General features: G+C 42.4%; 1 protein-coding gene across 1 annotated transcript; it reads right to left on the bottom strand.

Moving 5' to 3' along the window:
* Positions 1-839: 839 nt before the first annotated feature.
* LOC118689744 (FRAS1-related extracellular matrix protein 1-like) lies at positions 840-14,241 on the bottom strand. Its single transcript, XM_036388177.2, has 4 exons — positions 14,161-14,241; positions 12,527-12,791; positions 4,634-4,967; positions 840-1,171 (listed from the first exon to the last, which is right to left on the bottom strand). Exons 1-3 carry the CDS (start codon positions 14,180-14,182, stop codon positions 4,907-4,909), a joined length of 348 nt encoding a protein of 115 aa, XP_036244070.1. The 5' UTR covers positions 14,183-14,241; the 3' UTR covers positions 840-1,171; positions 4,634-4,906.
* Between the last annotated feature and the right edge of the window lie 17 nt (positions 14,242-14,258).

Consider the following 14,258-nt stretch of genomic DNA (forward strand, 5'->3'; position numbering starts at 1 on the left):
AGTGAGGGTCAAAGCAAAACTCTGGATTTTACCAAGTGGGTAAATTTTCCAAGAAAATTTTCTTTTGCTTTCAGAAGTGAAAAGGGCCTTTTGCTTTTTTAGTCTTTTTTTTTTTTTTTTTTTTTTTTTTTTTTTGTGGGGATTTTTATTTAAAAAGGCCCCAGTGATGTAAAACTTCTAGAATGATAATTAAAGAAAAACAAAAACCTACCTTATGTGAAAATCTCCATCATATTGATGCAATTTCGACTGCAGGAGCCCATAACCCAGACTCTGCTCCTGGGGTTGTGCTCATGTGGGATGTGTGGGCAGTCCTTGAGAGCACTAATGTGGCTGATGTGCAGCAGGATGTGACCCCCTGCTCCAAACCAAGGGGAACAACATCAGGTCTGTGCATTTTGCCTGGTGCAGGAGGGTCATTATTTAAAAAGTGTCACAGTGCAATGAGCAGGGCAGGGAGGGGACATTCCCATATCCTGTTGCCTGTGGCTTGGCATTTCTCTGCCAGGTGCTTGTTTTTCTCCATGTTTTCTTTGTCTGCCTTGGATTGAGTGTCCCTGGAGGAGAGCTCACTTCTGCGCAGTGCAAAGCCAGGAGGCCTGGCTGCACCTGGCTTTCTAGGAGGGAAATTAAGCAATTGCAAATTGTTACTCCTATTTTTCGGCAATTTCAATGCCAAAGTTCTGTTTTTCTTCAAAGCTAAAGGTCAGTGATTAATTCAAAACTTGTATTTTCCCCAAAATTATGGACTAGGGAAATAATACAAAGGCAGTGAGCCCAATTCTACTCTGCTTTATACCTTTGTAAAGCTGAAATAGCTCACTCTGTTTGTACCAAGTCTCTGCCTTCTGATTTCTTCTAGCCTGTTCCAGAGCTGTTCTGGGGGCTTTCTATGCATCCAGGTCCTCCCATGACCCATGCATTGCCCTCCCACTTGGACCACCTAAGCTGGACACCAGCTCTCCACAGCCCTGGAAGCATCTTATCTGGGGTTCAAAAGTCCTTTCAATGCAGGAGTTGATGATGTACATGGTGACAGATGGTGTGATTCTTGGGGATGTCCTGTGTAGGGCCAGGACTTGGACTTGATGATCCTTGTGGGCACATTTCAAATCAGGATATTCTGTGATTCCATGTATGATTTAAACGTTCCTGGATGAAGGTGTTAAACCTGTGAGAGATCACAAAAATTTTAGTAGAGAACAGATTTTGCAATCCATTATGGACATTGCTGTGTTTTTATTATTAATGTGTCTTGAAAAATAAGATGTTTAGCTAAGCTTACTAATTCCTTGAAACTCAAATCATTTAAGCTGTCTAACCTTGTTCAGGATAATTATTTCTATCCATTATCCATCATGTTAAAAATGACAGCTCTGGGACAAGGAAGCTTTTCAAGCAAATGTTTTAAGACAGTGTTTTAGGTTGCAGGCACTAGCAAATGTTAATTAAATTAGATAAACAATGACTCAGAGTAGCTGTGCAACACTAGAAAGAAAGATGGGAGGTAATGGGGGAAGGAATTTGGCAGCTCAAAGGTCAAAGCAGCTTTTTTGGAACCAAGAATCTGTCCCTCAAGTAAGTACCTTGCCTGAATTCAACAGGATGGAAGGAACTGGTGTCTTTTTACTTTTACAGCTCCAGACAGCATTTGTGTGGGCTTGCTGAGTGTTGTTCTGCCAGGGCATTTAGTTCAAACTCCCTGTGCAAGGCATCCTCCGGACCTGTCTGCCAGCCTTGGTGACATGATCATATCGTCCTCCAACAGCATCCTTTCCCCTGGGTTTGGTCAGTCCTGAAACTGTGGGTCCAGGCTGAGCACTGGATTGTCACATTTGGTAGTAGTCTAATGCACTGAATCAAGCCTTTGCAAGGGTAAGGCTCAAAAGTGACTTCCAGGTCTGGGAATTTCATGATAATTCCTGTGACGTGACCATCCTTAATCTGTACAGCAAGACAGTTAAATATTACTAATACTTAATGCATCAATCTTGTGTGACTCTTCTTGCAGTGTACAATAACATTTTGGAAATCAAAGCACCAAAAAGAAGATTTTCTCCTGAGGACTTGTTGCACTAAAGATCCCAAATCAAATACCTGGGTTTCAGCTTACCCTAAGAGAAGGGGCAAGAACTGAAATCCTCATTTTTGCTGAGAAAGAGAGTGACTTGCTGATGTAAGGAGTTTTGGAGAGGATTTGTTCCACTCCTGCAACTGTGGAGTTTGAATAGGGGGACAGAATTCCATGAGTGCAGCAGGGGTGCACCTGTATTGGGGCAGGATAAAGGGAAAAGGGAAGCAAGTCACAGAGCACTTTTAAAACAATTGGTGTTAAAGGAGTATATGGGACACTTATAAGTGTTTAGTCTTTTACATCTTTTAGTCCACAAGAGAGGTTCTTATGTTTGTTCCTGAGGCCTTTTGTCCCCAGCTGCATGAGGAGGCAACGGTTCCTCTGCTCTGCTGGCTCAATCACCACCATCTTCCTGAAGGGAGTACAGAAGGGAGTGAAGGGTGGTGCCCACTTGTCTGGTGCCCACAGACGATGACCAGCGCCGACTCCTGCAGTGACCGGGAGGCAAAGGCTTTGGGAATGAGTTGGCAAATAAACCAGAGAGCTACAGCTCTCCCAGTTGAAACCAGAAACTGCTCAGCTATTCTAATCCCTGCACATCTCAGGTCATGCTCCTCCAAGAATTCAGCTGACTTGTCTTTCTTTCTGGAAGCAGCGGTGCTGCAGTTCCCCACCATGCGTGTCCCCAAGGAGGACCCGTGGTGCCCTCACCCTCAGCATCCCTGTGAATTCAGCCAAGTGTTGGCTTTTATACCACAGAGATACTGATCTGTCCAAACTTTCTTCACCTGCTCTGATCATTTCAGCTCCTTGGGGACACACACCTCCATGCCACTGCCCAACTAATTAGTTGCTTCACTGGCTGCATTCTACAATTCTTCAGTGATGGGTCCCCATCTGACATCTTATGACAACTGATTAGTAAAGTAGGCCATGAGTTTAAGAAATATGTAATTTGGGCACCACTTGCTATTAACTGTTTGCATGCTCTTGTTTGTTTTCTTGTTTTTTAGAAATTGTTACCCTTCAATGTAAATAAATATCAAGGGAGAAGAAGAAGTTTGTGATGTGGCAATTTTACAAAACAAGATGTGGTGAATCTTAAGATCATTTCAATAACAAGCCCTGCAGAGGCATTAAGGGAATATATATCCTTACTGCAACACTATATATTATAGAAGTCTAGATATCAAGGCAAGATCAAAAATTGCTGTCTGTCCTGTAGTCTTGGGCCAAAACAAGATGCAAGCTAATTAATTAACTAGAATTAAGTCAAAACATCCTGTCTTTACCCCAAGTTTCCCCTGCCAACAAAGCAGAAAAGAAACAATAAATAAAATTGAAGGTTTAAGTGCACTGAACACTTCTCTCCAGGTTAAAAGGATGTCAGCAAGCTACAGCACCACAGTGGTTAAATGTCGTTGAAGATTTGACTGCCTTTGGTCTGGGATTTGCTCTCGCTTCAGAGCTGGTCAAACCAATCTTTCCAAAACACTGACTTCTGAACTTTTGCCAGAGGTGCCTCTCTCCGGTGACCAGGCAAACGACATGTTAAACCTGTCAGTTCAGAATAAGCAGAAAAGTGTGCACCCGTCACGAGGAGGGCTTTTAAAGGCACAGGGCTTCCTTTGTTGGGTAAGGTGGAGGCCTTGCTTATGTACCTGGAGGCTTAGGAATATTTGGGGACATGGGTGAGACCCCATTACCAGTTGGCTTTCTCCATCCCAGTGGGAAGGAGAGAGCTACTCCAATTTTAAAATCCATCTTTTCTGAAAGACAGAGCCCTGCTCTTGCAGGATGATGCACAATCTGATTTCAGGGAAGCTCAAAAGATAAAGGGTGCGAAAGAATAAAAGCCAAGCTGCTACCAAAAAGAAATGAGAGGCAAAAACCTTCCAGGTTTTTTGTTCACATACAGGCCACTCCTAGCTAAGGATCTCAAGTAATTTCTGGTCTAAGCTACTCTTGACAACATGTTCAGCCTTCCTGATAGCTTTGAGGGAACTGCAACCACTGGTGACACAGGTTGTGAGCACATTACTGCAGTGGTTAGTCCAGAATTTATAAGACACAAGCAGTTAACAGAAACCAGCAATGATCCTGGTTTTAGCACCATGGTTTAGAGGCAGAATCATAGACAACTTGTGCTCCTCTTGAACCAAACAGTCCCAGTGGAATACAGCAAAGGAGTTTTTCGTTGCTGCTTTGAACAGACACCTCTAAAGAAGTTCCCTCTATTGTAGATTAGTAAACAAATGTCTGCATGAACCTCTGGTGTCAGATCAGGATAGCTGGACTGCTCTAGCTAGGAAGCTGAACATTTGTTTTGAAGTGACCTGTGGTCCAGCCTAGCACAAACTAGACTCACAGCAGACCCACAGCTGAAATGGTTCTGTGGCCACCAACATGAGGTCTCATCCCATCCATGGAGAAGATAATCCACTCATCCATCCATCCATCCATCCATCCATCCATCCATCCATCCATCCATCCATCCATCCATCCATCCATCCATCCTTTATTTATACAAAGTCACTTAGATTGGCATTGCCATCTCACCTGCAAGAAGCAACATGGGTCCAGAGCAAAGTCTGAGCCTGCATCTTCACCCTGGGGCATAAAATCAGCCAAGATTTATCTCCAGCTCTTTCAATATTTATATACAGCTGGGGGTAAGTGGTCTCAGTGCTGGCAAGGCACAGAAAACAAACATCTCTATTTTTCACCATACACAAACATGCCAGTACCAGGATGAGGTTCCAATGCTGAGTCAAGACATCCTGAGAGGTTCACCACAGGTAAGAGAAGTGGAACTCAAGTCGACATGAGATGTCAGTATGCAGAGGAGAGAATCTGGAGTAGGTGGCCAAAGCACGCATTCACGTTTGAGCTTCTATAGGAAAAAAAAGAAAAAAAAAAAGAAAAAAAAAGAAAAAAAAAGAAAAAAAAAAAGAGAAGAATCCGCAACTATATTCAGCTCTCTCATAGCAGTAATTATCACTTCCAACCATCCCCCGTTGGCTGGGAGACTGCATCCCATCCTGCCAGATACTGACCTGGCCTTAGTTTTTCACACCTTGGTCACTTGGCTGTATTACAGCAAACCGATATACCTGGGCAAGAAGCCTGCAACACTTAGGAAAGTCCAAACAGTACAAAATGTTACAGAAAACCTCTTCAGTGACACTCTCTGCCACAAATACATCACAGCTATCCTCAACTGTCTACAATAGCTTCACAATTTTAATTTGGAGACATGTTCAAGTTTTTAAACCTTTTCTTTCTGATGCTCCTTGGCTTCAAGTTAGGATATATAACAAACTAGTGAAACTATTGGATAAAAACCATGGACAAGTAACGTGCTTCTTTGTTGCAGTGCAAACCTTTACAGCAGGTGTAAACCTTTTCTAAGTGGGAGACTGAACTTTTGCATGAGCATGGTAAGAACTTGCTTAATCATAGATGATTGTGTGTGCTGTAAACAGGAGTCATCCCCCTCTCTCAGCCAAGAACACTTGTAATTGCTTGATGAATATGTAGCACAAAAATAAATAAATCAGAAAAGCTCTGGAGGAAGGCACCGACCTCTCCTCCAGCAAGGATTCAGTTGCAGGTATTGCTCTTATTGGTCTTCTTGGCTCACACAGACGTTCCCCTCACTTAAAACAGATACAAGTAAGAAAATAAATGAGTTGCAGGCTGCTGAGACAGTCAGCAAGATGCTGTCAAAGGGAGTTCCCAAATGATCTGTTCTCTGCATCTCTTCTCATTTGTAACCAGAATCTACAGTAAGTCAATTTTGAGTTATTTGAGATGAATAACAACTAGACTGCTACAGTTGTTTAAACCCATTAGGGGTGGTTACATCTCATCGCATTCAGATCTCTCTCCTCCCAGATCTAAAGGGTTTGAGCAAAAAGCAAACAATCCTGTGTGTAATGTCAGGAAAACTATGGATATTAGCAAGATGTAGGTGACTCATAAAAAACACCCTTGTGTTTACATTTGAGTTCTTGATTTGTCTGAATAACACCAATAAAAAAGAGAAGCCTTCACCTTAGATTTTCAAGACCTGGCTGACACAAAGAGGAGGTGAATACTTTTTTCCTAGTAAGTTTGGCAGACTCTTAAAGAGGAAGTGCCATTTTTCAGAGAAAGTTGCTTTCATTCGGCAGTAAATGTATGTTTGGTCAGAGTTTTGGCAAACAACTCCAGCTACTTTTTGTCCTATGTAAGCCTTTTATGTCACGCCCTAGAAGAAACAACAGCTGTTAATTATTTATCAGCTGATGAGGACTGGCCTGTTAATTGCAAAACATTATAAACTAGATTAGTCAGAAAAGCTCGATATGTATGCAAGCAGGGGATTTTGTTCTGCTTTGTATGTGACTTGATTAAATAAGCAATTTTATGACTCTGCTTAGTTTACAAGAAACACCTTCACCAGTGACTTGATCTCAGAAACTCTAAGCAGCCCACAATCTTCAGGTAAGCTTACTAAAAATTGGAAGGTTTTTCAGACATCTAGCTCTTTGTGCCCCTATCACAACTCTAATTCATGTGGAAGAAGAGATCTCTCCAATCTCCAGCCTATGCTGCTTTGACCCAGAATGATTAGAGTTCCTTCAGAAGGGGAAGTGCTAATGAGCAAGGAGAAGACCACAGAATCCTATCTGCCTGCTAAGTCTTAGTCTCAATAACATATTTTTGTCATTCAATACTATTTAGTGTTATGTGAGAAGACCACTGTACACAGGTCCCACTGCATTACAGGTCCTACTGGCTTCCTTTTTGGTCTGCTGAAAAGAAAACCGCAATTAACTTTGTACCAATGGAATAAAAGTCTCCAATTTTCCTACCGCATCCCTTGTGCCAATGGAGTGTTTCATCCTATTAAATTGGCCCCAGTATACAACAGTGTCTTTCATATACAAATGGCTACACCAGGGCAAGGAGAAAATATAAACAAAAGGGTTTTTGAGAGGCTGTGCCAGGTGAAGGACCTCTGGGCAGGATTCCCATGCCATTGTTCAGTGCAGGCACTTGGATATGTGTGAGCATGAGTGGTCTGATATTAGCTTTGAAACAATCTGTTCCAGTTGCCATCACTGCTTCATACCCATCACTTGGCCCCATCCTCTTGGTGGCCTTCAAACATCACAGATTTGGGGGATGACAAGGAGAATATTGTTTTTTCACTTTAATCTCTGATGCATTGTCTCCTTCCCTTTTTAAGAAGGAAGGCAATTTTCTGTGACAAACTCAAACATCCCAAGAGGCCAGTGCTCATCGACTGACACATGAGGTGGATCTTAAACCGGTGTACATTTGAGTAGGTTAATTGGATTAAACAGAGCCTCACTGATTCACACCAGATGAGAAGAATAGAGGAAGGGATTTGAGAGGATTTAGGAGTTGTCCCAACTGTGAAATACTTCAAAGTTTGGTTCATAGACCAGCAAAGCAGAGAACAGACTGGCACTATGCATCAAGACTAAAAACAGCCCCAAAGGTGGTAAGACACTTCCACCAGAATTTTGTCATATTTGCTGGACTTCTTGTGCCACTTACAAACTACTCCATATTCCAGCATCCAAACTGCTGGAAAGAGAAAGAAATCTCATGCTCTGACCAGCTTCTTGCAGTGCCCACTAGAGAAACTTCTCTCACTTCCATTGCATTTTAGTACTTCAACACTATGGGTCAGCAACATCCAAAAAACACCCTTTAAAGCTGTTCTGAAAGTCATACCAAGCCATACACAACTCCAAAGAAAACAAGAAAAACCCAAACCAGATGCATACAAGCTTGGTCTTAAGAAACAGGGAAGGGTGGGGACAGTGTGCTTGTTGCTTTTTACTCTAAATAGCAACAGGAAGCCCTACAAAACCCTGAATTAAAATGAAATACACTTTCAGTGCAGGCTGTGGGACCAACAGTTTACACAGGAAGGCAATATTCATGTTTAACAGTCTGAAAATTAGACAGGTTTACACCACACAGAAAATAAACTAAATCCTTGGAACAACCATCCTGGAAGGTTTCAGCTCCAAGTCAGACCAACATTTCAGTGTAGAATGAAGGTGTGACTGCAGGGAAGCCAAAGATCCTCCAGCTGGGACCCAAGGTCTGGGAAACAGGGGCCAAGTCCATCCCTCTCACCACGAAGCCAAGGTCAGCTTTGACTGAACAAAGGATGCTGGAAGGGGACCATAATTCACAAAATCATTGAAATGGTTAAATGGGCTACACATGTGGTAGAGTGCTCCTAGAGTGACAAATTTAGAGTGCTGTATGCTGTTTAAATAATAAATGATGTATTTTTTCTTTTCTTTTTTTTTTTACAGGACTTGTACAGCCTGTAAAGTGTCTTCAAGTATAGAAAATTCCCAATTGCTCTAGGTCTCAAATCACCCTGACCACTGGGCTTTGGCCAGCTAAACCAGGGCAGAACTGGGACAAAAATGAAAGTCCATTTATGAAAATATCAACTACCTTCACCAATATCCACCATTTAGACATCCCTAAACTCTTTTCTAACAGCATCTGATCTAAGAGGGGCTTGAACTCTGGTTTCATAGGTACTGCTTGGATCTCTGAATGCTCCTCATGTTCTTAATCACGTCTGCTCCAGAGATGAGGCTATGAATAATTAACTATGCCTCCAACATTACAGTCATAGATTATGGTGGTGGTGACTTGTGGACTGCCATGCGCAGCATAAACCATTTAGGAAACTCTGTTATCCACTTTCCCTTTATATTTGTCTTGCAATCACTTACCGCTTAAAAGGGTAAATCTTTCATAGCTTTAATTAAAGCATTTAAAATAATTTACACTGAAATTGTATGTGCTTGGGTCTGTCAAAATTGATGCTTTAATAACATGTCATCCCTTTTTTCGATTGCCCTGAAATCTGTTAAAATTACCACTAATCTAATTGGGAACAAAGTTGTCAAATGCATGCAGCTCTGACAGTTTGTCTTTCTGCAAACTGCCGACAGATTGCAAGTTACGCATGTGTTGAGCAGATGGGTAAGTTAAAAGGAACACAAAAAAAAGCAATTTATTAAATCACCTGGAACCAGCAGCTCCATTCCAAAAATAGTGAGAATGAAATATAGCAAGAGCTAGGAGAGTTGGCACTGGAATATGCCAGAAGGTACCAGTTACAAAACAAGATAAACATTTTGAGAAGCCTCAGCTGTGTTGCAGAATAATGAGGCGTTATTTAACCCGATATAGATTACCAGCAGAAATTAATTTAGGGTGCAGGGTTTTGTGAGAGTGTGTGAGTGTGTGAGTGTGTGAGTGTGTGTGAGTGTGGGGTTTTTTCTAAAGGATTTTTTTAATCCCTGTGTTTTAACTCCTTCATGTCTGAAAGACAAGTCCCCCATCTCTTTTCCTGAATCCCAGTCCTCCTGCAGAGCTGTTGGACCCACTGTACACTCCTGTGGTGTAGACAGCCAGTGGGTGCCCTCTCCTTTGGCTTCATCTTACATCCTCCTTTTCACAGGCATCTCCCTCATATCTGAGAGAGGCCAAGGTTGCATGATCCTTGGGCACAACTTGGCCACTGACACCCTTGGGCTATTCAATCCTCTACCTGCCCATAAATTCATTTTTTGGAAGGAATTGTGAAGAGGAGAGAGGCAGAGATGGCACCCAGCAGGGACAACTGGCCCATCCACTCAAGTTCTACTCTTCAGAATCCATTCGTTGGTCCTGCTGCTGCTCCTCTCCTCTCTGCCCATTCCCCATGCCCCCAGCTCTCTGCCCCCCTGCCCCAGCAGCAGGAAATGGAGACACACTCCATGGTCATCACATGGGTCCAGCCCTCCCACACATGTCCTCCTGCCCTGGGGACACATACCGGGCTGTGTTTATACAGAAAAAACAGACTTCATTCTTGGTTGCTCTGTAAGCACTACTCTGTTCAGCAGCATTTATTATTAAAGAACAAGACCAAGATTAAACCCAGTGCAGAAGCACTGGATAAGCACGATGCACCCACTGAGACCAGCACGGAGGACACTGGGATGAAGATGCTTTTGTGCTTCCCCTGGTTCAGTGCCAGCTCAGAGGGAGGGATGAGGGCACAAGGCTTCCCTGGTTCACGGTGATTTTTGGTGGAAGCCCTGTAATTTGGGATGTTGTAAACAGGGAGAGAATGCTGTGCCTTGGGGCCCTGTGCTCCCATGCACAGCTTTGCCAAAAGACCCAAACCAAATCCTGTCCACAGCAGCCAGGTGGGCAAAAGAGAGAGAGGACAAACAAGTTCTGAGACACAACATCAGCTTGAATCAATGGAATATTTCCCAGTGTCACAAAAAAAAAAAAAAAAAGGAGATAAGCTCCCATGACCACAAAGCACATTAGGAAAGAGACTCTCTCAGCAACTTTATGAAGTAACTTTATAAGCCAGAGTTTAAATGGCTACAGCATCATTTCAGCAAATGGAGATATCCTGATTTAAACCAGCTGAAAAACCAGCCCATAACACAAGGCAATAGGTACCCCTTCCCAGTGAGCAGGGAGCTGGGGCCATTTCATAATGTGTTCAGGGAGGAGAGAAGATCATAAAAAGAATTGCAAACGGGAGGTTACAAGCAGAATTGCTTCTCCTTTCCTCTTTTATTTTTTCCTTTTAACTAAGGAATAAGCATTTTGACCCCTTCTTTCCCATAGAAAACTCAAGGAGGAAAGTTCTACCCAATTTCAGTTTAAAGATGTCCTAACATATTGGTGTGAAGATGGATGAGCCACTCTTCTGCAAAAGTGATGGTATTCCTTGTACAAAATTAAAATTTTCAAGTCTCAATGAACAAGAAAGATGGAAATCTAGCTCTAGGTAACATTACTGCACTCAACATGACACCAGGCAAAGTATGATCCTTAATGCAAGATTAAAAGGATGTGACATAAACCAGCTAAGAAGCACGATGGGCCTGGTGCTGGAATGGTCTCCCAGTAGTTTAAATTGTCACTAACCTCATGAAGACAAATGAAAAAAAAATAAAATATCAAAGAGGAGTGAAAATATTTGAGATATTTCAAGCAAGGCTGGGTCAGCCCCTGCATTCCTGAGCTCCCGCACAGAGCAGGGATGGAGGCAGAAGGTGCTATTAAACAACACTTCTGCCTAAACATCCAAAAACCAGAGCTTTTCTGATCCCTGCTTGGCTGCCTCCCCACAGCTGGTCTGTGGCAACCATCACAGGGAAACCACATCTCTGCCTTGTCCCAGGGCCCTTCTCTGGAGCTCCTTCCCTCTCCTGTGCCCCCCTCCTTGTGCAGTGTGTGGGGGCCACAGATGTTGGCCCTCACTTTCCTTTTTCCTTTCACTGCAATTTAAATGGACATTTTTTTCCCCCTCTCATGTCCAAGCGGGTCATCATTTAGAGTCTGTGATTTATTTAATGGTGGTTTTAACCCCACTTAGAAATAGGCTGCTTTCATGATTTATTGATTCCTTCTTCCCCTTGTTAATTTGACTCATTTCTTAGGAAATTATTCATAGTTAATCATGGTAAGAATAAAATTAGTTATAGTGCCCACTTTGCTGCAAAGGGAGCGTAAATAACTTTTAAAGCAAATCGGAAAGAAAAACATGTTAAAGAAAAAAAAGAAGAAGAAAAAAGAAGCCAGAAGAATATAAAAAAATGATGATCATCTGAAGGGGGCAGTAAATTAAACCTCTCCACTGTTACTGGTTGGAGGAAGGCACAAATTTACATTCCACAGGAGCATGGCTTTTACAGCAGGCTCTCCTCGATTGAATTTGCCATGTCTTCTGGGAAACACACCATTTGGAAGATAAAATCTCCCACCACTCCACCACCACTGCCACCATTCAGAAGATTAAAAAACCCCGCCAACTCTGTTGTGTGCCTTTTGTGCCCACTAGAGGAATGTAAAACCATTATATTTAAGTATCATAATGGCCAACATATGCTTTTTCTTAGAAATGACACCACCATCTGGATTAAGTTCTCCTGATCATTTCAGACAATGTTACGATTATTATTTTTTTTTCCCCTTCAGGAGAATGAACTGCCCAGAAAGCAACAACAGTTGCAGATGGGGAATTCTTGCTTTTCCTTTTCCACCGCTGGCATCTTTGAGAAACGTGGTAAATTCTTTATATGTACTTAAATCGTTTGATTTCACTTGCTAATTGGTATGAAAGCCTACCTGGTTACACCCCATTCCTAAGCCTGTGAGACTCCTATTGCCTTTGGCCATACAACTTCACCATTACAGTTAATAAAGTATGTAATTGCTGTAATGATAAAATTACATCGTGTTACTGTTTGCGCCAGCCTCTTCCCCACAACCACATCAGTCATTAAATATTGCACCAACTGGTACGGGGAGAAGGAGAGGCAGACTTAACCCTTCCCTGGATGAGGGATTTCAGCACACTGGTGTGCAAAGGGGAGGTGTTCTCACCTGAGTGCCTCCTTACTGGCCCCATGGCTATTGTTGTGGACGTCGGAGACCTTCTGGGCCACCACATCCAACTGGCTGTAACTGGAAATGGGCACGCCGGGATAATTGATGTGCTCAATCTGACCATGCACAGGTGGCAGGGAGACGGCATACAGCAGCTTCTCGGGTTTGCTAGTGCCATCTGTTGCCACAGGAACATCTGTCGTCAAGGTCACCCTGTCACCCTCTGTTAAAGTTACAGGTTTGGCGAGTAGAACAATGTCACCTAAAAAAATGAAACCAGTAAAAGGGGAAACCAACATGAGAGAAATTGAAAAGGGGAATATTCCTTTTTACATCCCAGACCAGGAGAGAATAGGGTAAAAGTGAGCCCTTCTGTTCAGGGCAAGGAGAAGAACATTATCAAAATAGGCTGGGAAAATATTTTTGCTTTAGGTTTTAGAGGCAGACAGGACTTTTAAAACAGAAAAAGCTCCAGAGCCATCTCATTTGTTTTCAAATATGCCCCACAGAGGGTGTCACTTAAAGGCCGATGCTAAATGGAATCACAAGATTTTAATCTAACCTCAGCCTGGGTGAGTTTATAGAGGAGCCCATGTTTTTATCTGGCTGTGTGATTTGTCCAAAATGTCGAAGCCAGCTTTGATTTTCTGTTTGGGCAGAGAGAATGACCCAGTTGTTTAGAGAGAACAATTATGTTAATAGATCCAAACGAGCCAATGGACAGGGCGCGTTAATGAACTAAGTGTTAAGCACAAACGCTGTGTTTTAAGCCGATAGTGGTGCTGTAACCTCAGCAACAGAGGTTTGGCTCCATCAGATTTATTTATGAGGAGCTCCACTGCATCGGCCAAGGGCCAGGGCAATTCTCACTTGTACAAAGGAGTAGCCCCAGAAAATTGAGGTTGCTGGAAAGATGAGCTGGTCTTCTCAGAGGAGGAGTAGCAATGATTTACCTCATCATATCCGCTTCATCCTTTTCTATCATAGCCTTGTTTTTAAAAACATATCTAAATCAGCGTGGCAGCACAGGGGTTGATCTGCCAAAGGCAGAAGCAAAGACAAGTTTTTATCAGAGGATATTCTCTTGCAAAAGCAAGAGAATAACGTCAATCAGTTTCCATTGCTGTCAGTCAACCTGCTGATGACAATATACAATAGTGGCATTTCTTAGCCTGGGCTCCAAGGGAGCTTTTTTTCTGTTTCTTGTCTATTATGTTGCCAACTGAGTTTTAAAAACAACAGGTTCCTTATTAAGTGGAGAAGGCTGCCAGCAACATTTGAGTATAGTGGTTGTCAGGGCTTGGGGGGATTTAAAATTTTATTTCCACAACAAAATGTGCATCAATTTCCATGCTTTTGGCCCCATTTGATGGCTCATCTTTGCTATTAACTCCACTTCTCCCATGCAGCTAGCAGGGCAAATGAAAAGAGTGGCTGAGACTTGACACATTCAAGAAGTGACTGTTATCTGAGGAAATTAGTCTCAGACATCTGAGTCATTCAAAATATAAATACAATTAGCTAGATTACCTTCATACAACAAAAATTGTAATTCTGTTTGAGAAAAAACAACAAAAAGGAAAAAAAAAATCAACCCCTTTGCCAGCACAAGCAACATTATCATAACTTACCAGTCTTGGAGCATTTAGACATATTTGTGCTGTGTTGGAGAAGAAATTGGGTGTTTTTAATTTTTGGTTGCACCTTTGAACTACCCTAAATTTGTATG

Source organism: Molothrus ater, chromosome 9, assembly GCF_012460135.2.
Source record: "Molothrus ater isolate BHLD 08-10-18 breed brown headed cowbird chromosome 9, BPBGC_Mater_1.1, whole genome shotgun sequence".
Taxonomy (NCBI): Eukaryota; Metazoa; Chordata; class Aves; order Passeriformes; family Icteridae; genus Molothrus; species Molothrus ater.

Coding starts and splice junctions, on each gene's coding strand:
- LOC118689744 (XM_036388177.2), bottom strand. CDS start 14,182: ATGTCTAAATGCTCCAAGACTG. Junction 12,792..14,160: donor GTCTAAATGCTCCAAGACTG/GTAAGTTATGAT, acceptor TCATTTTTTTAG/GTGACATTGTTCTACTCGCC. Junction 4,968..12,526: donor GCCAGTAAGGAGGCACTCAG/GTGAGAACACCT, acceptor TTTTTCCTATAG/AAGCTCAAACGTGAATGCGT.